This window comes from Oryza sativa, chromosome 7 (assembly GCF_034140825.1).
Source record: "Oryza sativa Japonica Group chromosome 7, ASM3414082v1".
NCBI lineage: Eukaryota > Viridiplantae > Streptophyta > Magnoliopsida > Poales > Poaceae > Oryza > Oryza sativa.
This window is the reverse complement of record NC_089041.1, coordinates 26,991,184-27,016,272: the sequence shown is the minus strand read 5'-3', so window position 1 is coordinate 27,016,272 and position 25,089 is coordinate 26,991,184. Positions and strand designations below refer to the sequence as shown.

Genomic DNA, 25,089 nt, shown 5'->3' with positions numbered 1-25,089 from the left:
TCTTTTTGATTTGGCTGGAGAGGAGGAGGCCGGTGGCGGCGCGGCAACAAGGGGGAGAGCGGTGCGCGGTGGCCCCTCCCCTCCATGATATGTGGGTCCAATGTCAAAGAGTTAATTGTCACATTTAAAAGTGACACTCTTAAGGATAAAATAAACTACACGGTTCTGTTCACGTGGAGCACAAGCACATCGGCACATTTCAGACTTTTTTTTGTCGCAAAAAAAAAGGGGAAACGGGACGAGAATTAAATCAGTATTAAAACGAGAGCGATCGACTTACACGAGTATATAGAGAAACTAAATTCAAAAGTACAGCAGTACATTTTGAAGAACATTTCGTACTTTTATTACAGGCTCTTAATGGGCCGAGATACCGGCCCATATCAACACAAGGCCCACATAATAGCATTTGCTCGAGAGGCCGAATCCGAATTGGAATAAGTTCACTTCATGACCCTCAAAAGTGATCGAAATCTAATCCATGACCCTAAACCACAAAACCGGATATCTCGACCCCTAAACTCTTAAAACCGGTGCAATTTGACTCCCTGGGCGGTTTTGGAGGGCGGTTTCGCTGACGTGGCGCCTACGTGGCAGTATTGACTCGGTCTTCTTTTCCACGTGGCGTTGATGTGGCGCTTAGGTGGCATTAGAAATAAAAATATGCGTGGGATCCTCTATCTCCCTTTCTTCTTCCTCCCTTCTCTCTTTCTTTCTTTTTCTCCTCTCTCCTTCGGCCGGCCGCGGGGAGCATGGGAGGCTGGAGCGGCAGCGGGCGGGCGCCAGAGCGGCGGCAGCGGCGGAGGAAGCTGAAGCGGTGGCGGCGGCCTCGCCAAGTGGAGAGAGGAGAGGAGAGGAGAGCAGGTGAGGGAGGAAACGGATGTGATGGGTGACATGAGAGGAGGCGGCGGTGTGTAAGGGCCGGAAGGGAGAGGGGAGAGGCGGAGCCGCCGAGCTCGTGTTGTCGCCGCCACCGCCGCCGCCGGTGCCTCCTCCCGCACTCGCGCTCACGACAGCGCTGCCGCGTGCTGACCCGGAGTGGCGGCGACGCGTCCCGTGGGTGGTGGCTATGGCCGCAGCCGACAAGGTCGGAGACGAGAGCGGCGGCGGCGGCGGCGGGCGTACGAGGGGCGGCGGACGGCTGGTCTCGATCTGGTACTCTGCATGGTCGGGGAGGTCGACGGCGACGACTACGAGGAGGAGGAGATAGAGGGGGCGGGCAGCAGCCGGACGATCCAGCCCACCGCCGCCGCCGCCTCTTTAGCTCCCGCCGCCTGTGCTCCCCACCGTCTATCGCCCACCGTCGCCTACACACCCGAGGTCCGCCGCCGCCGCCGCCTCTTTAGCTCCCGCCGCCCGTGCTCCCCACCGTCCACCGCCTACCGTCGCCCAGTCGCCCGAGGCCCAGTGCGGTAGAAGGAGCTGCTCCTGCGCCCGTCGCCGGAGGTACACCGTCCACCGCCCACCGCCACCACCACTCCATCACCCACCCACCACCACCGGCACTCGAGCCCCCTCCTGCCGGCGGCTTATGTCAACGGAGAGAGAGAAACAACGGAGAGAGGAGGAAGAAGAAGGGTAGTGAGAGAGAGGATGACATGTGGGGCCCACATGTCAGTGGGCCCCACTTTTATTTTGTGTGTGAATGACAGATGGGTCCCACGCATATTTTTTTTATTTCTAATGCCACCTCAGCGCCACGTCAACACCACGTGGAAAGAAGACCGAGTCAATGCTGCCACGTAGGCGCCACGTCAGCGAAACCGCTCTCCAAAACCGCACTGGGAGTAAAATTGCACGGGTATTAAGAGTTTGGGGGTCAAGATATCCGGTTTTGTAATTTGAGGTCATGGATTAGATTTCGATCACTTTTGAGGGTCATGAAGTGAACTTATTCCATCCGAATTCGCAAAGGAAACCAAGAAGAACATGGAGACCTTTCTGCCCCTATTTATGGCAGAAAAAAAAAATCCCCAAGCAATCCAAGATTAATCCAGCATCGATCGAACCACCGCCGCGACGACGGAGATGGCCGTCGACGAGGTCAACAACGTCGGCGAAGAGAAGAAGGAGGAGAAGAAGCTGAGGAAGTGGAGGATGCCACAGGAGCAGATCGACCTCATCCTGTCGTGGTCGCCGGAGCCAGCCCGGCCGCCGCGCTACGACGTGGACATCGGCCGCCTGCAGATCAGCGACGCGCTCAAGGAGAGGCTGCGGCGGGTGGACGCCGACGACGCGGTGGCCAAGCGGGAGATGGACCGGTACCACAAGGAGCAGCAGGAGTGGGTCAAGGCCGAGCTCGCCGCCCATGGCTACGTCTAGTGCGAGATCGACGACGACGACAACCCCTGCACCTGCGGCTGCGCCTATGCTGCCGACCATGAGGAGGAAGAAGAAGAAGAAGAACAAGAAGGAGACGATGATTGTTATGAGGACGAAACTGAAGAGAAGAAAATCTGTTCGGGAAATTAGACGGCTGGAACCTCGATCACTGATAATTTCTGCATTATATTTTTTAATATGATTATGTGTGATTAATACTAGCCTGCTGTCTACCAGTTTTAATAGTTAAACAGCATGATTGGAGGTTTCTTGGTAGCCATGGCTGCTTGTTTGAACTTTGAACTTGAACGTTGGGGAAGAATAGGGAGGATGCGTTGGTGGGAAGAAGGAAGAGAACGACGGTGATGGGCTTTTGATGGGCCATATGGAGACAAGGTGTCCTCGTACGGAAAAAGTACGTCCGAGGTCCCTCATCTTGTCACCGAATTACAAAATCGTCACTCAACTAAAAAAACCAGATGTATAAGATCCCTCAACTTACAAAACTAGATCATTCCAGGTCCTTAGACAACATTGATCCTGGTTTTGTCCGACATGACGACTGAGTCACCATGGAACCCACGTGAACCCCACATATCAAGGTGACCACGGCATTACCCTCTCTCTTATCCTCTTCTCTCCCTTTCTACCCTTTCTCGTTTTTCTTGTCGTCATTTGGGTGGGCTGGCTGTCCGGTGCGGAGAGGAGGAGGTCCGACGGCCGACGACGAGCGACATGGCGGCGCTGGGTAGAGGGAAGCGTCGGGAGCGAAGGAGGCTGGCGAGGTGAGGTGGGAGAGGAGGCAACCACGGTGACCATACCATGGAGGAGGGCACCGGCGGTGAATAGGAGCTGGATGGCGCAGAGGAGATGGGCGGGGTCATCCGCGGAGGAGTGGAGAAGCTTGGGAGAGAAATGGGGAAGGGCAAGGTGCATACCTCGCCATCGTCCTCATGTCCTTCCTTCCTGTCTGACGCAAGAAAAGAGAGGAAGAAGAGAGAAAAGGAATAAGGGGATCTGATCAATTGGCCCACCCATTTTTATTATTTTATAATTTGTTTCTTGATGAAACCGTCACATAAGCGCCATGTGAGATGAAGATCTAGTCGAAGGAGCCACATTGGTGCCTTGTTAGCTGAAACTGGGGACAATACCATCGAAGGATTTTGTTTGCACTGGTTTTAAAAGTTGGAGGATACATTGTATTTGGTTTTTTGGTTAAGGGATGATTTTGTAAATCGGCGACAAGAGTAGGTATCTCCGGTGTACTTTTTCCTCCTCACAAGTCACAGAGAAGTATTTGGTGGGAGCCTGGGCCGGCACACATGGGCGCGGCGGAGAATTCACAAAGGAAACTAGGAGCCCGAGGCCGAGTAGAACACGGGCATTCTGGCCCATTTATGGCGTGGTCCCGTAGCGATCCATGAATCCATCAGAAAAATCCCAACAAATCCAGATTCTGCCGGCGATGAACTGGAGTTGGTCGTCGCAAGCCGAAGGGATGAAGAAGATAATGAAGAAGCTGAGGAAGTGGAGGATGCTGCAGGAGCAGATCGACCGCACATCCTGTCACGATGTCCGCCCCGCGACCGTGTTACAGAGCGAAGATCTGGCGGCGAGCGAGGCGGAGGAGGAGGCGCTCCTGCAGCTTGGACGCCGACGGTGCGGAGGCCATATATACGGCACCTGAACGAGTACTGGAAGGAGCAGCAGGAGTGGGTCAAGGCGGAGCTCGCTGCCCATGGCTACGTCGAGTGCGAGATCGACGACAACGGCGACAACCCTTGCACCTGCGGCTGTGCACACGCCGGTCGTGGAGAAGACGAAGAGGAAGGCTATGGACAGCGACTGTGGATGCGATGACGACGATGATGGAGAAGATGAACGGGAAGCAACCGAAGAGACGAAGGAAATTTGAGAATTTGCGGGATATGGACAGAGAATTTGAGCTAATTGGACATGATTTTGGCCAACTAGGATTACATCATATTACCATTACCAATGTTCAAATATTCAAGGGTCAAAATATATCTACACAATAAAGAACAGAAGCTTTTACATATGGCAGAAATTTGCAACTCTTGAGTCATCTGCACTTCTCTTTCAGTACTTTGGCACTCTTATTACAGTTTGAGCTTTATCAAACAATAATTTATACTAGTAGTAAAACTAAACAAACAAATTGAAATAAAATATAACTCCACAGCCACTGTGCCGTGTGCAACTTGCGAACAACTTGTCCTTAAACATTAATTAATGGCGCGACAGATTTGTCGCATTGGTCACATCGAAGATCAAAGCACCACATCACTCCTGCAATTCACTCAAAAAGAAAAAAAAAACTCTCCTCCACACTTGGTGCAGCAAGAGATGGCCGGCGTTGACCGCAGCCGCCGGTCGTCGTCGTCGCCGCCGCCGCTTCCGTGGACGGTGCGCGTGCAGCTTGCTGCGCTCTCGGCCGCGCACCGGTCCGACGGCAGCGTGCGGCGCCTCCTCTTCTACCTCGGCGACCTCCACGCCGCGGCCAGCCCCCGTCCCGACGCGGCCGGCGTCCGCTCCGTCGACGTCACCATCGACGCCTCCCGCGGCCTCTGGGCGCGCGTGTTCTGCCCGCCCACGAACACGGCGGCGGTGAAGCTCCCGGTCGTCGTCTACTTCCACGGCGGCGGCTTCGTGCTCTTCTCCGCGGCGTCGCGCCCCTACGACGCGCTCTGCCGCCGCATCTCCCGCGGGGTCGGAGCCGTGGTGGTGTCCGTGAACTACCGCCTCGCCCCCGAGCACCGCTTCCCCGCCGCCTACGACGACGGCCTCGCCGCGCTCCGCTACCTCGACGCCAACGGCCTCGCGGAGGCCGCCGCCGAGCTCGGCGCCGCCGTCGACCTCTCCCGCTGCTTCCTCGCCGGCGACAGCGCGGGCGGGAACATCGTGCACCACGTGGCCCAGCGCTGGGCGGCGTCCACCACCTCGCCGTCGTCGTCGCTCCGGCTCGCCGGCGCCGTGCTGATATCGCCCTTCTTCGGCGGCGAGGAGCGGACGGAGGAGGAGGTGGGGCTCGACAAGGCGAGCCTCTCGCTGTCGCTGGCGAGGACGGACTACTTCTGGCGGGAGTTCCTGCCGGAGGGCGCCACCCGGGACCACGCGGCGGCGCGCGTGTGCGGCGGCGAGCGCGTCGAGCTGGCGGAGGCGTTCCCGCCGGCGATGGTGGTGATCGGCGGGTTCGACCTGCTCAAGGGATGGCAGGCGAGGTACGTGGCGGCGCTGCGCGAGAAGGGGAAGGCGGTGCGGGTGGTGGAGTACCCGGACGCCATCCATGGCTTCCACGCGTTCCCGGAGCTCGCCGACTCCGGCAAGCTCGTGGAGGAGATGAAGCAGTTCGTCCAGGAGCATAGCTCCAACCGTATGGCTTAATTATATTTGTTCTTTTTTTAAGTGTCCAATTGATCGAATCACACGCAGAATTCGACGCTATCATGCTGGCTTCTGCATAATTTAGGAGAAAATTTTAAATATTTACAGATACATACCCCTCCGTCAAAAAAAAAAATAATCAATCCTACCTATAAACATGGATACATGCTTTAGGTTCGTAGGTAGGATTTTTTTTCGACAGAGTAGTATGCAATAGACTTAAATAAACTAGCTAGTGGGGTTGTATGATTTCTGTATGTATCAAGTAATGAATCATGAGAGAGATACTACTCCTAGGGCCTGTTTGGGATCTTTAAATTATAAGAAGCAGCTGTTTGGTAGCTAGTTTTTGATAATCTAGAAAAGCTCTGAAACCCAGCTTCTCCAGCTTCTGATTTTTTAGTTCATTTTTCAGAATTTGTAACTACAGATTCTCAGAAGTTGTGGACTGTTTGAGGCAACTTCTAGCAGAATCAGTTTTTAGGAAAAACTGCAGCTGGAACAAGCTCCCCCAAAACAGGCCCTAGACTTTTTCCTTGTGAGTTGTGAGTTTCGTATTCGTTTTTGTTTTTACCGTTTTGCCATTTTCTCCAGATGAATTTCTCTGAACTCCTGTGTGGCACGTTCTTGGCGAGTCCTAGGCAGCAACTATCTGCCATGCGTGCCCAGTTACCCACCTGATAGACAAGAAGTGTATCACACGCAGTGTCCTGGACTACGTAGAGTCTTTCCATTCTGGTAGTAGTCGCTTGCAAGGAGATTGAGACGAAGACGTAGAGGAGATCTCAAAATATAGCAACCTGAAATTAGATGAGATACATAATGATTTCATGAATCTGGATAGATTTTTTTATTCACATTCGTATTCATTGTAAAAAGATACATCCTGTTCGGTCTCAGTTTACTATATATTTTATGCTGAAAAGAATATTTGAGATTAGAGTGACCTTTGAGACTCTAGGACGCCAGTGACATTGAATGTATGTTTGATATTTTTTTAAAAAAAAAGTTACAAAATTATTTATTTTGTTATGACTTGTATTGTTTATTGAAGTTGTTTTAAGTATGATTTATTATATTCGCATATTTACATAATTTTTAAATAAAATGAATAGATAAATATATATGCCAAAACCAAAAGTACTTTAAATTTAGACCGTGAGTGCTCTAAATATGTAGTACCCTATACACATGTATTTAGCTTTGCAAGACCATCATATACCATTTGTACGGAAACAACTCTCGTGCATATAGCGGAAGTCCTAAATAGATAAGAAATGAGTCACATAAAATAAATACAGAGCCCTCAAAACCGACGATCGTATCTATGTTTATCTTCTTAGTTCTACTTAAAAAGGAAACACCTAAAAATATAAGTACAAGATCCCAGAAGTGAAGGACAAGCCTAATAAAAAAAATATAGAGCAACCTCCAATCTCGCCGAATGGATTCTCGAGGAAGCCAAAAATAGCTAACCAACGACTAACCATACTCGAGCTTTACATTGATACGCTGGTACACTAGATTAGGTTATTCTCTACTTTGTACTTGTGATAGATTGATATACGATGGCAACACCAGCTCCGGTCAACAGAAATAATGCTATTACTCGTCATCAAGGGTCTACCTATATAAAAATCCCTTTCCCCTTGCTCCATTTACAGATTTGTTTGTATCCTCCTAACAATCAATTCCTACGTCCTCCAAACAATTTGTATATGAACGAATCATGTGATTGAGGTATAACCCATCGACACACACTTCACTATAGTAATATAATCGTATATCGACGAAAGGCAACGAATAGCAGGTGGCAACCATTATGATAACAAAAGGCAGCAAATAACCGCAGATGGATTTTTGTCTCCCATGTGATGTCTTCATTTCTCGCATATCTCTTAAATGACATAAAACTTGCTCTATGATATTTACTCATCTTCAAGGTTGTTATTTATTTCTCATCCCATCGAGTATTCCTTAGGAATGAATAATAAAATTTATTTCTCGTGTAGTGCCTCTCACAGTATTGGTGGCGTATGATTGTGTTGTTATGTGTGTTGTCATATACTCCTCCCGTTAAAAAAAAAACCCAACCTATGAAGGTGGGACATTACCTAGTCCAGCGTATCCGGACATATGTTTGTTTAGATACGCTGGACTAGGTAATATCCCATCTCTAATTAGATTGTTTTTTTTTTGGGACGGGGGAGTACATGTGCATACATATGAGCCTGTCGTGTAATCGAAAAATAATCTCGTAAATTCTGCTGGAATCATCATAATCACTGGATCAATTACAGCGTTGGGCCAACAAGCCATCTACTGCACACGCTTGGTTCTATGCTCCTGGACGAACAGCTTCATCTCCTCCACGAACTCGCCGGAGTCGGCGAGCTCCGGGAACAAGCAGAAGCCATGGATGGCGCCCGGGTACTCCACCACCCGCACCGCCTTCCCCTTCCCGCGCAGCGCCTCCACGTACCTCGCCTGCCACCCCTTGAGCAGGTCGAACCCTCCGATCGCCACCATCGCCGCCGGGAACGCCTCCGCCACCTCGACGTCGTGCTCGCCGCCGCCGCACACGTGCGCCGCCGGGTGGTCCCGTGTGGCGCCCTCCGGCAGGAACTCCCGCCAGTAGTAGTCCGTCCTCGCTAGCGACAGCGTGAGCGCCGCCTTGTCGAGCTCCAGCTCCTCCTCCGTCCGCTCCTCGCCGCCGAAGAATGGCTGGATCAGCACGGCGCCGGCGAGCCGGAGCGTCGTCGACGACGACGGTGAGGCGGCGGACGCCGCCGCCCAGCGCTGGGCCACGTGGTGCACCATGTTGCCCCCTGCGCTGTCGCCGGCGAGGAAGCAGCTGGAGAGGTCGACGGCGGCGACGCCGGCGGCCTCCGCGAGGCCGTTGGCGTCGAGGTAGCGGAGCGCGGCGAGGCCGTCGTCGTAGGCGGCGGGGAAGCGGCGCGCGGGGCCGGCGAGGCGGTAGTTGACGGACACCACCACGGCGCGGAGCTCGCGGCAGATGCGGCGGCAGAGCCTGTCGTAGTAGCAGGAGGCGGCGGAGAAGAGCACGAAGCCGCCGCCGTGGAAGAAGACGACGACCGGGAGCGCCTGCGCCGCCTCTCCCTTCGTCGGCGGCGGGGAGAAGACGCGCGCCCAGAGGCCGCGTGAGGCGTCGATGGTGACGTCGACGGAGCGGACGCCGGCGCGGCGCTTGGCCCTGACGTGGATGTCCAAGAGGGAGAAGACGAGGCGCCGGACGCTGCCGTCCCGGCGGTGCCCGAGCGCGAAGCCGGCCGCCTGCACGCGCACCGCGCACGGTAGCGACGGCGAGCGGCGGCGGCGCGTCATGTCAGCGTCGGCGGGCATCTCTCGCTGCATGCGTGCAGTGCACCAACGCAATGAGTACATCCGCTGCGTTGTAGCGTGTGCATTTTATATCTGTGACCCGTGCAACATTGCGTACGTGTACGTCTCTGTTGTTCAACGAAAGGTTGTACACTGTTGTCCGTCCCAGTCACATACTCCTAGGTCACATAGGATGTTTAGATACTACCTCCGTCCAAAAATACTTGTCGTTTTGTGTTTTTTACATAACTTTTGATCATTCGTCTTATTCAAAAATTATAGAGTTATTGTTTATTTTGTTTGTAACTTGCTTTATTATAAAAATACTTTAAGTGTGACTTATTCGTTTTTATATTTACACTAATTTTTAAATAAGACGAATGGTCAAAGGTTGCAAGAAAAAAATCAAAGCGACAAGTATTTTGGGACTGATGTAGTATGAAACATACACTACTTAATAAAACTAATTATATAAATGAGTGTTAATTCGCGCGACAATTTTTTAAGCCTAATTAATTCATAATTAACACATATTTATTGTAACATCACATAGGCTAATCATGAATTAATTTGGATCAATAAATTTGTCTCGCGAATTAACTAGGATAGAATAAGTTTTGTCAATAGCTTACGTTTAATACTTTGTACAAACATCCATCCGATGTAACACCATCCAAACAGGGTCAATTATTTTTGTTCGGTTGCACACTCTCTGTAGTCCTGGTGCGGATGATCGGCAGACGGCAGCTGCAGAATGCGTGCACGTTGTAAAAGCTTTAGATTTTTGTTTTTGTTGATGCAAAGCAAGCAGGATCCAAGACTCCAGTTCCCTGCAGTCCGTAGATGACTGCAACATAATCAGTCACGTTAAGTTTGAGCGATTTGGAACTCTTAGCCAATCATGTGGGTAAGCCAATATTTCACTTCAAATTTTAAGCCCGTATCCGAAGTTCCCAACAAGGGAGCCTATTACTAATCCTTCCGTCCTAAAATATAAGTATTTTTAGACTTTGACATAGTCTATGAGATGCTATTTTGACCAATAATATCTATAAAAGTAATATGTTTTAAATAAAAAGAGTTACATTAATGATAAATTTAGTAACATCAATTTTACATGATTGATCCTTTTTATTCTTTTGCTATTAATAGTCAAAGTTACAAATATTTGACTTGATACTATGCTAAAAATACTTATATTTTAGGACGGATGGAGTACTGTTTAATCGTTTGAAACATAAAGAAAAAAATTCAATCGAATTTTGGACGGCCGTGATCACTCTAGAATTCGCGCAACAGGCTGGGCCCATAAAAACCTGGGCCCAAATCTCAATAGGCCGCGAGGCCTCTGTGATGATCGGGCCGGATCCAGGCCCATAAAAAACCTGGGCCAAAAGCTGTTTGACCTCCTCTCCCTCTCTCTCTCTCTCACACAGTTACCTCTCACCTCGGCGGCGGGCGGCGGCCGGCGGCGAGGTCCGGACAGCGGAGGGAGCAAGCGGGGAGGACGAGGCATGGGGACCCTGGGGCGGGCGATCTACACGGCGGGGAAGTGGATCCGCGGCACGGGGCAGGCCATGGACCGCCTCGGATCCACCATCCAGGGCGGCCTCCGCGTCGACGAGCAGCGTAAGCAGCAGCAGCCGCCGTCTCTCTCTCTGACAATTTGGCAGTTGTTATTGGGAAGAAATTGGTAGGAATGGATAGGGGGTGACTGGATTCGAGGAGTCTCGAAATGAGCCTAAATTATCGTCGGTTATTTGTGAAGTTCTGCATTCCAGGTTTTCAACTAGTGATCGATCTCGTGTGTGAAAACTGCAGCAAGTAAATCAAGGATTGCGCATATTGGTTATTGCGGTCATACTGCCCATTGTGGGAGTGTCACATTGGCAATTTGGCATGCCAATTTTCGAGTGGTTATGCATCTATTTTCTGTTGCGTAGCATCATGAAGAATGTCATTTGTTCCACCTTCTAGTTAGGTGTGGTGCTGTAGTTGGTGTTGATTGATTTCCACCATGCTGCATCTTGTAGAGGGCCTTGAATTAGCATAAATTGGACATTGTATCAAAAAGGTTTTGGTATTATGTCTAGATAGGTCATTTTAGAATAACCACGAGCTAATGAATTTAGCAAGGTACATAAACTTTATGGTTGAGCCTGACTATCATGTTACCGTTTTGTATGCCCTTGTCAGTGCCAAGGCATCGCACAATCATGAACATATTTGAGAAAGAGCCCAGAATCCACAAGGATGTTTTTGTTGCTCCCAGTGCAGCTGTGATTGGTGATATTGAGATTGGACATGGATCCTCAATCTGGTATGGCTCCATTTTAAGAGGTAAACTCTTGGTCGATATACACTGTAGTATTATTACACATGTGAGTAAGCATGGGCTTTGTCTTGATAATTTGTTTCCCATTTCTTTCTTTGTTACACCTTGTTTACTGTACATTTTTGTTTTTGGAATAAACTTGCTTCTGACTGCAGTACACTCATTGTTATGATGAATGGTACTACATAGACAACTGACAGAACCACCAGTCGTACGGAGATGCACAGTTTTATCAAACAGCTCTAGTACACTCATCTTTTCATTGTTGGGCTCTCAACTGACACTTCACATGAAGTTCGAGTTTTTAACCTGCAACGATGATGTGTTGGGCTCTCAACGATGATGTGGGAAGGTTCTCCCAACCATAAAGCATTAAGTACTACTTCCTCCGTTTCATATTATAAGACTTTCTAGTATTGTCCACATTCATATATTCATTAATGAATCTAAACATATATGTGTGTCTAGATTCATTAACATCTATATGAATATGGGCAATGCTAGAAAGTCTTATAATATGAAACGGAGGGAGTAACATACTAGTAGCTCTTAAGAAAACAATTAGGTGAGAATGGTTTTGACCAATGCCTGTATGGTCTCCTTTACAACCAAATCCAAGTAGAAAAAGGATTCAAGCAGCTTCATTCACATGATAACGTTCCTCCTACACCATATGATCTTTTATCATGGTGTGAGGCATTTGTGCTGTCATACATACTGGGTTAACCCTAGCATATTGATATTTAAAGTTTCAGTAACTATAGTGTTGAAGTTGTACTTTGGATACTTCCACGGTGCGGTGATAACCATTTTAGCTCCTTTTCATTCTTTTGTCCTCAGGTGATGTCAACAGCATTCATATTGGAGTTGGAACAAATATACAAGACAATTCCCTTGTACATGTTTCAAAAGCTAATATCAGTGGGAAGGTTCTCCCAACCATAATTGGAAACAGTGTTACAATAGGTCAGTAGAGCACTTCCTATCTTAATTCGTAATATACACTCTGATATGCTATTGAAGTTGTGATTTGGCTTTTCTGGAAGACATTAACCACATGGCATCATTTATACCTGATAAAATCGTAAAAATATGGTTTCCATTGCTGCTTTGTGATTGATTTACGAGTTAAAATTCTGAGCTTCATTTCGCATGGACTATTCACTGTGACACTGTGCTATGCACCTACCTAAACAATAAAGCTTCTGCCAGGTCACAGTGCTGTTCTACACGCATGCATCGTCGAGGATGAAGCTTTTGTTGGTATGGGTGCCACTCTGCTTGATGGAGTGGTGGTTGAAAAGCACAGCATGGTTGGTGCAGGATCCCTTGTAAAGCAAAACACCAGGATTCCTTCTGGAGAGGTTACCTTCCTATTTTCTTGCTAAGCAAGTTTTTTTTTTTCACTTGCTATATGAGAAATGTGCAATCAACTGCCAACATTTTGTAATGAGGTAATTCTCAGAGATGCTGGTATATGATTACAAAATTGGCATGCTCTTTGTTCAGAAAAATACCTAATTGTTTTCGAATAATGCAATTGAATGATTCTGAGGTAGAGGTTTAGTCTGCATTTTTCCCTTAATTTACAGTTATGATGTGTTGACACATATTTTGCATGAATTTCCTTATTTATAAAACTGTAATCGGGGACTGGAGGATTACTAAACAAAGCTGCTGGCTGCATGTTTATACTGATGTCCATGTTTTATGTTCCACACTTGTTGTGAACAGCTGCAAGATTTAAATATGCTTTGTATTTATATTTTATGGTTAAGTTAATACATTGCATGGCTTTATTAAACCATATCGTTTCCTGACATTGCTAGGTCTGGGTTGGTAATCCTGCCAAGTTCCTAAGAAAGCTTACTGAAGAGGAGATGGCGTTCATTGCACAGTCAGCAACAAACTATATCAATTTGGCTCAAGTCCACGCAGCCGAGAATGCCAAGACCTTCGATGAGATTGAGCTCGAGAAGATGCTGAGGAAGAAGTTTGCGCACAAAGACGAGGAGTACGATTCGATGCTCGGCGTGGTCCGTGAGATCCCACCAGAGCTTATCCTCCCGGACAGTATCCTCCCAAACAAGGCTCAAAAAGCTGTTGCTCACTGAGTGTTTTCTTAAAGCTCCCGCTTGGGAAGCTTTGCTGTTATTACATGTTGACTTGTTTATGACAGTTTTGTCTGTCCGTAGAGGAAAAGGAAGTCAATTGGTTCCCCTGCTTTTGACTTGCTTGCTTGATAGATGTGAAGTTCAAGTTATTTGATACTAAATAGCTGTAGTGTGAAAAAGTCAGTGAGCTCAGAAAGTAGAAATTTTGAGGATTTTCGTGGGTGCAGAACTAATTTATGCAAAATTCCTGTAAAATTTCTGCGTTCAAGAGGACTAGAGGAGTCATGGAAGACGAGCAATCTGAAGGAAGATGCTCCCTGCTGATCAGTGAGTAATAAGCGAGCTATACAAGCATAGGCCCTGTTTGGAACATTGGTTTTTAAAGGATTTTTGGAGGTTTGCAATCCTTTGGATCTTTTTTTCCCTATGAGCTTGTTTGGAACAAAGGAATGGGGTTGTTGAATTCCTTCGGAAAACATTTCCTCCATTTTGTTAGGAAATATAAAACATCTACTTTGATCCAAAGGAAGATTCCCTTTGCTTCATCCTTCCATCCGTCTCTCTCTCTCTCTCTCTCTCTCTCTCTCTCTCTCTCTCTCTCTCTCTCTCTTTTTTCATGTAAACAGCCTAAACTTCTTCTATCATGTGTTTTGAATTTCTTAGTTATCAACTTTACACTATATCATATTCCTGCATTTTTTTTCTATTCATGTGTTTTCTTCGTTTATTTCAAACGAGGCCTTAAAAGAGAAAATAATCCTATGAGACCAGTTTTTTTCAAGTATGGATTAATTTTACCTGCTCTCCCAGGATTATTTTCCAGCTTAAGGCCATGTTTGATTCAGCTTAGTATTATTATAATCTAAATTATTAGAAGTAAGCTGAAATAAACAGATAGCTTATTATAATATATTATTATAATCTATAAGTCAAATTACTATAATCTGGTAAGCCACTCTAAAGGTGCTTTTTTTAGATTAATGGGTGGCTAACAGTTAACAAACAGATAATAATCTAGAGAAACAAACAGCTAGCAGCTTATTTTATGTTAGCTTATTATAATCTAGCTTATAGTAATCTAGTTCAATAATCTAGATTACAATAATCTTAAGCTAAAACAAACAGGGCCTAAGACCTTGTTCGGTTTGAGGGAGATTGAAGGGGATTGAGGGAGAATAATTCAACACCACAATAGGTGTGGAATAATTTCCCTCGAATCCCTGCCTCATGGGAATTGACCGAACAAAGCCAGTTGCTTCCAAGGTACAGTCACAACAAGTGGCAGTCTTGCCCAAAGGTCATCTTGGCATCTTGCCGAGGACCGGCCAAGGGCCAACTCACCCAGTATTGAGCCCTGCGCTGCACGGCACCACAACAGTGATGACGCTTCACGCACGTTCCGCGGTAAACTTGCTCTTAGGAGAGCTTTACATTTCGAAAAACAGCTATTGAGAATTAAAAAAACTGAGTTATTCAAGAGAGGTCGAGATTTTATGAGAAGCACCATCTACCATAAGCTCTCCAAACAGAGAGCCAAGATAAGCAGAAAGGGGGATAGTCCATTATGTTTGGTAAACAGTTTCATGAACAAAGTTACATACACTAGAGTACTGACACAGCTACAACATGCGTGGGTGTCTCTCTCTCAGAAATGAGAAATATAATGTACCAACTAAACTAGACTGACCCGCAAGGCAGTAAAAACGATGCCTTGGCGAACCTACTACTACTAAACTACCCCTCACTACAATACACCTCACAGATCAGATATGTATTAGAGTATCTAACTACAACGACACAGATGTACAATGATTCCAAACACAGGGTCTGAGCTCGTACAAGAGGTTAGCTGGTACAGTTCGTCTTCATCAATCACCAGTGAGTTTTATCCCCAGGACCAGCAAGTATGATCTGCATTCGGACAAGCAAAGTTAATTACTCCGTGATCATTGCGCACAACACAGTCCAAAAAAAACGTTGGGGAAGAAACAAAATTCCTCGAGCTGGAGCAACAGAGTGCGACAACTTCTTGTTGTTTTTTTCTTCCTCCAAGACAGGTTGCTTACATTGCAATCGATGGCAAATCTGCGAGCGAGCATGATTGCAGAGTTGCGTTCTCTGGCCGTCTCGAAGCCCAGCACCAGGCTCAGGTCTCTCCTCGGTTGCCAGTACATCGCTTGGGGTGCAGCATCTCCACCGCCTCTCATACCACATAGCTGAAATGAACAACAATGCAACGCAAATTTTAGACTATATCATAGTCCAATGATGTGGAATGAAAGCTATCATCAGTGAGATGGAAGCAAGTTTCTACACCATCTTATGAGTGCTAAAAGTGTTGCCTAGAATACCTGCATCGTTGAGGAGTAGAATTCTTTTGCAATTACTGTCTTCCCTTTTGCGAGTCTCATCCGCAGTTTCCCGATGGAAAGAACATGAATTGAATCGGTAGGCTGTTTGATTCCATTCACTTGAAGAACAACAACCTGCCATAAGGGGCAAAAATAGGTGTCCTTAAAGAATGACTAGTAACAGTGGGTAAAGCTGACTTCATGAGCAGTAAATACACAGTTCTTTTATTATTTTTAGTGACACTGAATATTTGATACAAGCATCCAAATAGAATGATTTCTTGACATAAAAGCAGCAGATGGCATGCCAACTGGGAAATTATGAAAACCAAAATATCTGACAAGACTCAGTAAATAGCAAGATTTATAACAAATTATGTAGGTATAATGCAGAAACAAAAATGGATAAGGAAGGAAAACCATTACATTATATTCAGTTTCAGGATTCCTTAGAAGAGTCTCTACGTAATCGACCAATCCTGCAGCTGCTCGACAAAATAACGTTAGCCATGTCATAATAATAAAAGCGCATTAATGTTACCAGTCAGGAAAACTAACCAGGATCCACAGGGCCAGCAGTCTTCACGACAGAGATTTCACCGCAATGGTTGATCTCAGCTTGCAAATACCGCCCAACATCATGTGGTTCTGGAGCATATGCTTGCTTTATGGCACCTATAGAAGATCGGTAGCAAGTAGCAACAGTCATCAGTGTTACATCGTATGTAGAAACAAGATCGTTTTGCTTGATGGAAATAGTTTCACCTGAAATTATCTCTTTCTTGTTTCCTTCAGGCTGCACACGGAACCACTGTATTGTACTTCTTGATAAATCAACATATCCATCACTCTGGGAAACTATGCGCAACATTGAGCCTAAGCTTTCAAGGCCCTCCAGCTCATACGAGGACACATCGTTTTCCTCATAGCTTTGATGCAGGTGTAACTGATAAAAAGGACAGCCAATCATGCATGGAAATAAATACCAGATCTTGATCTCTACATACCGAAATTATTCATGTTGGGAACTTCACAGATTTGAGAAGCAACATAGAATAAAAGAAACGATTCGATCTAAAGACACTATTATTTGTCTTTTACGGCTGATCATCCAAGTAGCAAGATAACTCCTATAGAAAAACAATGACAGTAAAAGTAGGCATGAAGCAGCAATAACAAACCACTACACGCTCTTTGGCATCGTTCTGCTTATTTGCACAAGTTTAAAAGAAAGAAAGCAAGCTACAGAGTTGATATATGATTCTATCTTCGCAAACTTTGACATAGAATTGGTGAGCTCTTGCGGTGTTTTGTTTTCAACATGCTCCACAGTGCACGGTGTGATTCACCGCAAATTCATATTGCAATAGCTGGTTTCAATCTGGCCTACTGTAGAAATGACAACTGAAATTGCCAAAATCAGCATGTGTTAACCATACCTCTTTCAAAAGATGAACACAATTTGAGGACTTCTCAGCTAATTGTTCACGTAGGACTTCAATCTCATTTTCAATGTCCATTGCCTAAAAGATAATTAAAAACTTGAAATTGGTCATTTAGAAACCATAATACCATACGATCAAGTATGCAACATAGGCTTGCAATTTCACATGTAGAGTGACATAATAAGTGCATTCTACCTTGCTGGGACAATGCAGCATTTTCACTCTCCGTGCTTCTTGAGCCTTTTCCTTAAGTTCATCCTCATCCTAACAAGGTTTCAAAAAGAAATGGTAAACAGATATGTACAATTCAGCTTGAAACTAGAGGAACTCTAAATATGGAATCTCTCTTAGCATAAATGAATCACAAGACACAGGCAGCTGGAAATTAGGGGTTTAGGGTTGAAAGTGCCTAAGACATGTAGGAAATGACAACAAATGTAACAAGAAGAAGATATCTACCAACAAAAATGATTTATTATGACTTCATACATCAATGTTTAATGTTGCATATATCTCATAGTTATTTCAATAAAATAAAAGAACATAGTGTTCCTACCACCTACCTGTTTCCCATTTATTTGAGGATCAATTTCTTGCTCTTTAACTAATTGTTCAACTTTTTGTACAGCAGCTCTAGCATTATCTATCTCTATGCGAGCGTTAGATCTTTCTTCTTCAACAATTCTCCTGGCATCTTCAGAAGCCTGTATGAAAATACAGAAAAACAAGCAATGATTGAAAAGGGATGAACACATGAAGGTATACCAATGGATAGATCTACCCAAGGCGATATTAAACACGATTCTACAAGAAGCCGGTAAAAAAACAGTAATTATTGTCAGCATGCTTATATCTGAACCATATTGAGGAAATCAGGTGGAAGTCCTAAAACGTGTTATTCAATAAGCTGTGATTACATGTGACTGAAATTTCACTCTGTATTTTGGAAGGGAAACCACTAGTACTTCAATAGTTCAGTTCCATAGTATAATACAGTCCCAACATAAGAAGCATTCTATTGTTCATTAGTACTGCATATTGTTCATAGGAAGAACTCAACTTTCCTTACTAGCAATTTAGCGAAACAGAGAACACTTAAAAACAATGGAACCTGACATTTTGCTATAACAATAAAAAACCAAAAGTGAATGTCACAAGATGCTAAAAGTATGTTGACCGATGTTCATAGCATGCATACACTACTGAACTACAAGAAATTTTGGACGCACCAGTTTCAATGAGGTTGCAATTTTGGCAACCTCTGCCTTTTGCTGCAGCAACTCGTCTTCTCTTTTAGACAGCTGAACTGTTAAAACATCCACCTATAGAAAGTACCAAACTATTAAAACAGCCCACAGAAAAGGCACCATTTTTGCATATGGAGCTTGGAGGGAAAAAAAAGGACAGAATAGTAGCCTCTTTTGAAAACACATGCAACACAATTAAAGATAAATAGCAACACCATTAGAAAAGTTACAAATTGAGTAGCAACAATCCTTGGTGAAAAATCAAAATATGGTTCATAACAAGAAACAAACCATAGAAAGGGACTCCTCAATTTCATCCTTATGTTTCCCTGCAACTCGACTTCTCAGCGATTCTAATACACTCTTTAGATTTTTCAGAAGGATGTCTCGCTCCAATAAAGCAGCTTGTCTCCATTTAACCTGAGAGTTCAAGATTTCAAGGTGAGGCCAGATAGACAACTTTGATTTATATAACTCCATTCATTCAAGTATTGGGCCAATCGTCAAAGAGCATTCAGGAGGACAGGGCCTAAAACAGGTAAAAGTTCCATACCTCATTAGACAACAATGTGGCAGTGTTAAGACCCTTCTCAAATTTCATAGCAAGCTCACGGACTGAAAGGCGCTGACTCCGATGAAGTAGGTCTGCTGTTTCCTTGGCAACAGCCTCTTTCAGAGATGGCATTTCTTGATCATCTGTCAATTTGATAACTATCCCATTCAAACTCTTCTTGTATGTAGGGAATTTATTTCTGATGAAGTTTGCAGGACGCAATGGCCCTGACCAGAGGACATCATTATGTGTCTTCCGCCCGAAATCAATTGTGGACGCCCGCGTCATTTATACAGCACCCTCAACCTTGACTAAATAGCAGGCTTTACCCCTCAATAGTTTACAGCTGGCCACAGTAAATTATCATTAGTTGAAATGCTCGATAATTATAGTTTGTTTAAAATGTGCATCCATAATCATTAGGGGAAGTCAACACCATCAAAAAAATAAAAAGGAAAGAGTACAAATAAAATGCAGTGTCCATAGATAATAAAAATATAAGACAAAAGCAAGTGCTGGTCGGTTTCAAACAAAATAAGTGCTGGATATCATAGTATCATCTAGCTGCACACAAGTGCTACCACCAAACCAATTAACCAAACCTCATGCGTCGCAAGTATTGAAGTATAAACAATACTGGTCACTAAACTCAAAGTTACAAATCTGTATTGGAGGCTACAGACCAAGTAATTGTTACACTTAAATTCCACTATGAAGGACAGTTAGTAGTACCAGATGGTAAAGCTATAAACTACTAGTGCAAATTTGTCAGTGGAATAGGGAAAAAGGACGTTCATGTATGATTAAAGTGATCGGTGGGGAACAAAAGGTTAACCAATCACCAGGTAGCATCAAGTACAGTTGGAAATTTTCAAACATTGTAGCTGGCATCAGCCAAAAAATAGTAGTTACTCTAATCTTGCGAACAACAAAAATAATTTGGAGCTGAAAGACCTTTGCAATTTTATTACAAATGAAACTAAACAACACAGTTCAGAATTCATGGGTAAACTTAAGCTTAGACATAGCAGAGCTATTCAATTCATGCACAGTTCTTCTGGGCTTCTGGCTACACGGCACTCGTACGAAAATTAAAACTGAAGTAAAGGCGCATGAATTCAATTCACTATCGGGACATGTTTTCTAGTAGGTTCGTTGGCAAATCATTGCTAGTATATACTCCTGCGCTAACCACCTCGCCACTCCACGCAAATGCGAGTGCAATTCCGTACTAATTTCCTTATACAATTCTTGTTTCAAAAATATATATAATTTGCTTAAATTTTCATCAAATAATGCACTATAGCAGACTCATACTAGCAAAATAAACAGAGAGAGAGAAAAAAAATATAACCTTCTGCCAATCTGCCTCCCAATCGTCCAGCCATTCAAAAGCAGTAAGTAGAAAGATGAACAAACAAAAAACACACACAAAAGAAAAAGAGAGAGAGAAACTAAAAAAGAAAAAACGCACAGAGAAAACAGGAGAGGGAGCTAGAGGTCTTACCAAGGAGCTTCCAGAACGCAAACCCGCCGGCAGCCGGCTCAAATGGCGCTCGCTCGCCGGGATCCCGCGGCAGCTGCACCCACGGCGGCGAGGCTGATTCGGCGAGGAAAATGTGGCGCAAATCTGGGGGAGAGAGAGAGATTTTGGTGCGGGTTTGCCTCTCTCTCTCCTCTCTTTTCTCTCTTCTTCTCTCGCGAGCGGGTGCGAGCTTTGAATGGCAGTGGCGACTGGCGACGCGGGGGTGGGCCCTACCAAGGAAAAAGTGGGGCCCACATGTCAGTGGGCCCACCGGAGGATCGCGGGTCAGGTGAGAGTCATCACAGGGGCAAGTGCGATCCGGGGACACGACACGACTCGACTCCGCTCCCCCCGAGATTCCCTCCGGGCGGCGCTGCGGGCCGTAGGATCTCGATCGGACGGCGGAGGATAGTGGGAAGGGGTTTCGCGACCGTTCCGTTGATGGCGCGGGGCGCGTCGTGGACCCCACACCTTCCACCGGTAGTACTCCGTAGTAGTAGGAAGTTGGGATAATTCTTGTCTGTTTCTGTCTGCACTTCGAATTTTTCTTCTTCGTATTTTTTTTCATTTTGATTGAATTTTCAGGGGAGCTGAACTTCATCTGCAAATTGGAATATTCAATTTGATTTCAGGGCGTTTGGGACGCATGATTTTTCACAGGGTTCTCATGTAGTGCTAACTTGCTAGTAGGAAGTTGTTTGTTCAGTTGTGTTGTCAGTCTTCACAAGCCACATGTGTGGTTATTTATAAAGCTGAAGAGTTCACCAAAAATAAAAAGGACATTGCGTCGCCTCTGAGCATCGTCAAGTTAGAAGTTAATAAGAGCATCGTCAATCACATGGTTTTAATTTTTTTCTCCTCTTTTTTTTTCAAACAAGAGTAATAGATGTGGTTAGCAGCTGCATCTCGTTGGTGCTACGCATGTGCTCGGCTTTGACTTCGCAGGATTGATTGAATCGATCCCGGGAACAGCGGGCTATACATGTAGCTAGCGCGGTTGGTATCTGCAAATCTGCTAACATAAGTAAGAGCAAGTTTAATAGTATAGTCAACTACTGACTTTAAATTATCTATATCTAATTTAATAGTTTGTTTATATTATCTATAAACCATTAATATATGGTCACGCCTCGAACCTTTTAGCTCTGCTCATTTCTAGTAACGGAATAGGGGCGCAGCCCTTGATCAAAAAAAAATATGGTCACGTCTCTCATACACACAACGTATTGGAGTTTGTTGTGCAGTTGGCTATAAATCTGTAGATCGCTTTCCTTCTTTCTTCTCTTCTCTACTCCACATGTGCTTACAACTGACTTTACTCCCTCCGTTTCAAAATGTTTGACACCGTTGACTTTTTAGCACATGTTTGACCGTTCGTCTTATTAAAAAAATTATGAAATATATAAAACTATATGTGTACATGAAAGCATATTTAACAATGAATCAAATGATATGAAAAGAATAAATAATTACTTAAATTTTTTGAATAAGACGAATGGTCAAACACGTACTAAAAAGTCAATGGTGTCAAACATTTTGAAACGGAGGAAGTATCATGCTATTGTACTCGCTCTGAGAATGCCGTGCTAGCCCAATCGCTTCGCCTGCACTCGATTATAAGCTATAACACTTATTAAAAGAAATAAAACTATAATTAAAAAACCATCAAATCAGTTTTAAAATTTAAATTTTAACTACATCTTATAGATTTAGCTTAAGAGTAAATGAACAATATCTCTTTAGAAATTAACCATGTGTTGTTGATAAATCCAAACGCCGGGGTCATGAAGCCGCCATGCTCGCCAATCGCCAGCTGCTGGTGTTGATCCGATCGATCGATCGATCGATCCATGTCACACCATAACAGCGACCACGCATTTCTTCGACACAAGACATACAATTACTACTAGCTATACTAGAGTAGCCAATCACTATAAAATGCTTCAGTTGCTTTCTACCAATAATATTATAATCTACGAGCATATCCTCTCTTTGTCCCCTAAAATATAATTCTAGAGATGAAACTGGACAAGCATCGAGGAGTACATCTCTAGCTAGTACAGTAGCTGATTAGCCATGTTACGACTCAAGTCGAATAATCAAGGAGCAATCTTTGTCATGTGTCTTCAAAAAAAAAAAGAATCCTTGTCATGTCTGCAATCATGCATAAATGGCCGTGGATTTAAGAAGAGGATGATTATCCATTGAAGAGAAGTCATGGGTGTCCATTATCTACGATGTCCTGAACTGATAACAATCATAAGTTCCAATAACATACTCCAACATTGGAGTATTTGGTGATTCAGGTTCTGTATCTTTCTGGCTGAGCTGAGTTCAACACTTCAACTTGAAGCAATCATGTACTCCAACATTGGTAGTACATAAATAATGGCAACGAAGGCAGATCAATGTGGGACAAAAGAAGGTGAAAGGATAAATTCTGAATCTATCAACGCCGTGTTTAGTTCCAAAATAATTTTTCAAACTTCCAACTTTTCTATCACATCAAAACTTTCCTACACACAAACTTCCAACTTTTTCGTCACATCGTTCCAATTTCAACCAAACTTCTAATTTTGATGTAAACTAAACACAGCCCAAGTGTAGTACCTGGATTTTTCACATTTTGGTCCTTTTGAAAAACTTATTTCGCAAATAGACCCCTGAAAAAACTTATCCCAGAAATGATCCTTTTTTGGACGCCAGAGTGGCTGGCGCCGTCATCCAACAGGACGGCGCCAGAGAGGATGGCGCCGTCCTCCTGCCACCGTGGCGCACGCGAACCGACGTGGCAGGAGGAGGGCGCCAGCCATGCTGGCGCCGCCGCCTCCATTCCTGTTTCTCTATATAGAGTTGCAACGGTGTCATTTTTATTTTATTTTTTCGGATGTTTTTTCACACTTAGGATCACGATACAACCAACCACAAAAAAAATTTAAACTCGAACTACCACTTAACTAAGTCTGAAAATAGCTAGCATACCACTTAGTCTACTTTGCACCTTCACTAAAATTAGACCATAATTCCTTTAGTAAAACTCTTTGATCAGCATGTTAAACATAATGCACTCTACCACTATATGAAATTACTTAATCTAATTCAAAATATAACCACATGAAATGACATATATAAGTTAAACAGTACATAGAGATGCAATTTTTTTTATTTTTATTTCATTTTTTTGATATTTTTTTCACACTTAGGAGAACATAGGAACCAACCGTATAAAAAATAAACTCAAACGGATAAAATATGTGACTTGTAGAATTTTCCAAAACTCTACCGAAACGGACAAAATATGTTATCTATTAAAATAGGCGTAACTTTCTCATACGCACTCAGAATCAGGCAAATAATATATGCACGGACATCTACAGAAAATGTTACATCCGATTCTTCCCAGCTTTGCTGGGTTCGGCGATATTAAAACCTCCAAATTCCGCTTGCAAGATTGTGTTTTCGAGGAGAGAAGTTTTTCGGTAGAACTTTGGAAAATTCCACATGCCACATATTTCGTCCGTTTGAGTTTATTTTTTACATGGTTGATTCCTGTGAGTTCCTAAGTGTGAAAAAAATATCAAAAAAATAAAATAAAAATAAAAAAGTTGCACATCTCTCCTTTGCACTAGTTCGGAGAGAGAGGAGAGGAGAGGAAAAATTCTACAGGTCACATATTACGTCCATTTGAGTTCAATTTTTCTATGGTTGGTTTTTGTGTGTCCCTAAGCGTGAAAAAAATATCAAACAAATAAAACAAAAATAAAAAATTTCGGGGGGGGGGGGCGCCAGCCACTCTGGCGCACTCCCTAGCCACCTCAGCATCGCCCCGCCACATCGGCAAGGGGACGGCGCCAGAGAGGCTGGCGCCATCCTGTTGGACGACGGCGCCAGCCACTCTGGCGTCCCAAAAAGGACCATTTTTGGGATAAGTTTTTCTAGGGGTCTATTTGCGAAATAAGTTTTTCAAAAGGACCAAAATGTGAAAAATCCACAGTGTAGTACCAAGATGGTTTTCAGTTTTCACCTGAGGGGTGATCCATGTGACAGACGTACAGTAGTTGTAGTACCTTTGCAGGTGTTCTGAACCAGTATTCTCCATTATAGTGCCATAATTGACAATCGGTACATGATAATCGGTAATGCCGTGCAGAGTGTTTTTTTTTTCTGAACCAGTATTCTCTATGTCCTACCATGTGTACTCCTAATTTGTCCAATACAACTATACTGCATTTTTACTGCTACATATCTGCAATCTGTTAGCAATCCAAAGTCCCAGAGCTTCAGAGAGAGGGGGGAGTTGGAAGGAAACCTGATGCAGGATAGCAGTAGCACCAATGGTCAGAATAAGAGCAGACAAGCTTTATATCATCCTAACCCAAGGACCACTATTGATCTAACCGTAAAGACAAAACAATGACAAAATGACAAGAGAAAAATTAGAGCTTTG

At 44.6% G+C, this 25,089-nt stretch overlaps 4 protein-coding genes across 4 annotated transcripts; 2 read left to right on the top strand and 2 right to left on the bottom strand.

Annotated features, from left to right (window-relative positions):
* Positions 1-4,390: 4,390 nt before the first annotated feature.
* LOC4344080 (probable carboxylesterase 18) lies at positions 4,391-6,670 on the top strand. The gene is made up of 2 exons (XM_015789180.3): positions 4,391-5,719; positions 6,325-6,670. The coding sequence occupies exons 1-2, from the start codon at positions 4,579-4,581 to the stop codon at positions 6,336-6,338; spliced, it is 1,155 nt and encodes a 384-aa protein (XP_015644666.2). The 5' UTR covers positions 4,391-4,578; the 3' UTR covers positions 6,339-6,670.
* A 1,299-nt stretch (positions 6,671-7,969) lies between these two features.
* On the bottom strand, positions 7,970-9,160 carry LOC9268360 (probable carboxylesterase 18). Its single transcript, XM_015789182.3, has one exon. The coding sequence runs from the start codon at positions 9,133-9,135 to the stop codon at positions 8,050-8,052; it is 1,086 nt and encodes a 361-aa protein (XP_015644668.1). The 5' UTR covers positions 9,136-9,160; the 3' UTR covers positions 7,970-8,049.
* Positions 9,161-10,502: 1,342 nt separating this feature from the next.
* LOC4344079 (gamma carbonic anhydrase 2, mitochondrial) lies at positions 10,503-13,626 on the top strand. Its single transcript, XM_015789841.3, has 5 exons — positions 10,503-10,701; positions 11,269-11,412; positions 12,248-12,373; positions 12,620-12,771; positions 13,237-13,626. The coding sequence occupies exons 1-5, from the start codon at positions 10,587-10,589 to the stop codon at positions 13,519-13,521; spliced, it is 822 nt and encodes a 273-aa protein (XP_015645327.1). The 5' UTR covers positions 10,503-10,586; the 3' UTR covers positions 13,522-13,626.
* A 1,434-nt stretch (positions 13,627-15,060) lies between these two features.
* On the bottom strand, positions 15,061-20,805 carry LOC4344078 (stomatal closure-related actin-binding protein 1). Its single transcript, XM_015790112.1, has 13 exons — positions 20,625-20,805; positions 19,118-19,463; positions 18,856-18,984; positions 18,547-18,639; positions 17,881-18,021; positions 17,513-17,581; positions 17,312-17,395; positions 16,638-16,818; positions 16,431-16,547; positions 16,299-16,357; positions 15,873-16,007; positions 15,588-15,737; positions 15,061-15,432 (listed from the first exon to the last, which is right to left on the bottom strand). Exons 2-13 carry the CDS (start codon positions 19,403-19,405, stop codon positions 15,394-15,396), a joined length of 1,485 nt encoding a protein of 494 aa, XP_015645598.1. The 5' UTR covers positions 19,406-19,463; positions 20,625-20,805; the 3' UTR covers positions 15,061-15,393.
* Positions 20,806-25,089: the final 4,284 nt, after the last annotated feature.

What these genes read in the sequence shown, in the direction of transcription:
- LOC4344080 (XM_015789180.3), top strand. Translation starts at nt 4,579, where the DNA reads ATGGCGCGACAGATTTGTCGCATTGGTCACATCGAAGATCAAAGCACC.
- LOC4344079 (XM_015789841.3), top strand. Translation starts at nt 10,587, where the DNA reads ATGGGGACCCTGGGGCGGGCGATCTACACGGCGGGGAAGTGGATCCGC. An exon ending in CCTCCGCGTCGACGAGCAGC is followed by an intron (nt 10,702 to 11,268) that starts GTAAGCAGCAGC and finishes TGCCCTTGTCAG; the next exon opens with TGCCAAGGCATCGCACAATC. An exon ending in CCAGGATTCCTTCTGGAGAG is followed by an intron (nt 12,772 to 13,236) that starts GTTACCTTCCTA and finishes TGACATTGCTAG; the next exon opens with GTCTGGGTTGGTAATCCTGC.
- LOC4344078 (XM_015790112.1), bottom strand. Translation starts at nt 19,405, where the DNA reads ATGACGCGGGCGTCCACAATTGATTTCGGGCGGAAGACACATAATGAT. An exon ending in CTCAAATAAATGGGAAACAG is followed by an intron (nt 17,582 to 17,880) that starts GTAGGTGGTAGG and finishes AAACCTTGTTAG; the next exon opens with GATGAGGATGAACTTAAGGA. An exon ending in TCTACTCCTCAACGATGCAG is followed by an intron (nt 15,738 to 15,872) that starts GTATTCTAGGCA and finishes TGTTCATTTCAG; the next exon opens with CTATGTGGTATGAGAGGCGG.
- LOC9268360 (XM_015789182.3), bottom strand. Translation starts at nt 9,135, where the DNA reads ATGTACTCATTGCGTTGGTGCACTGCACGCATGCAGCGAGAGATGCCC.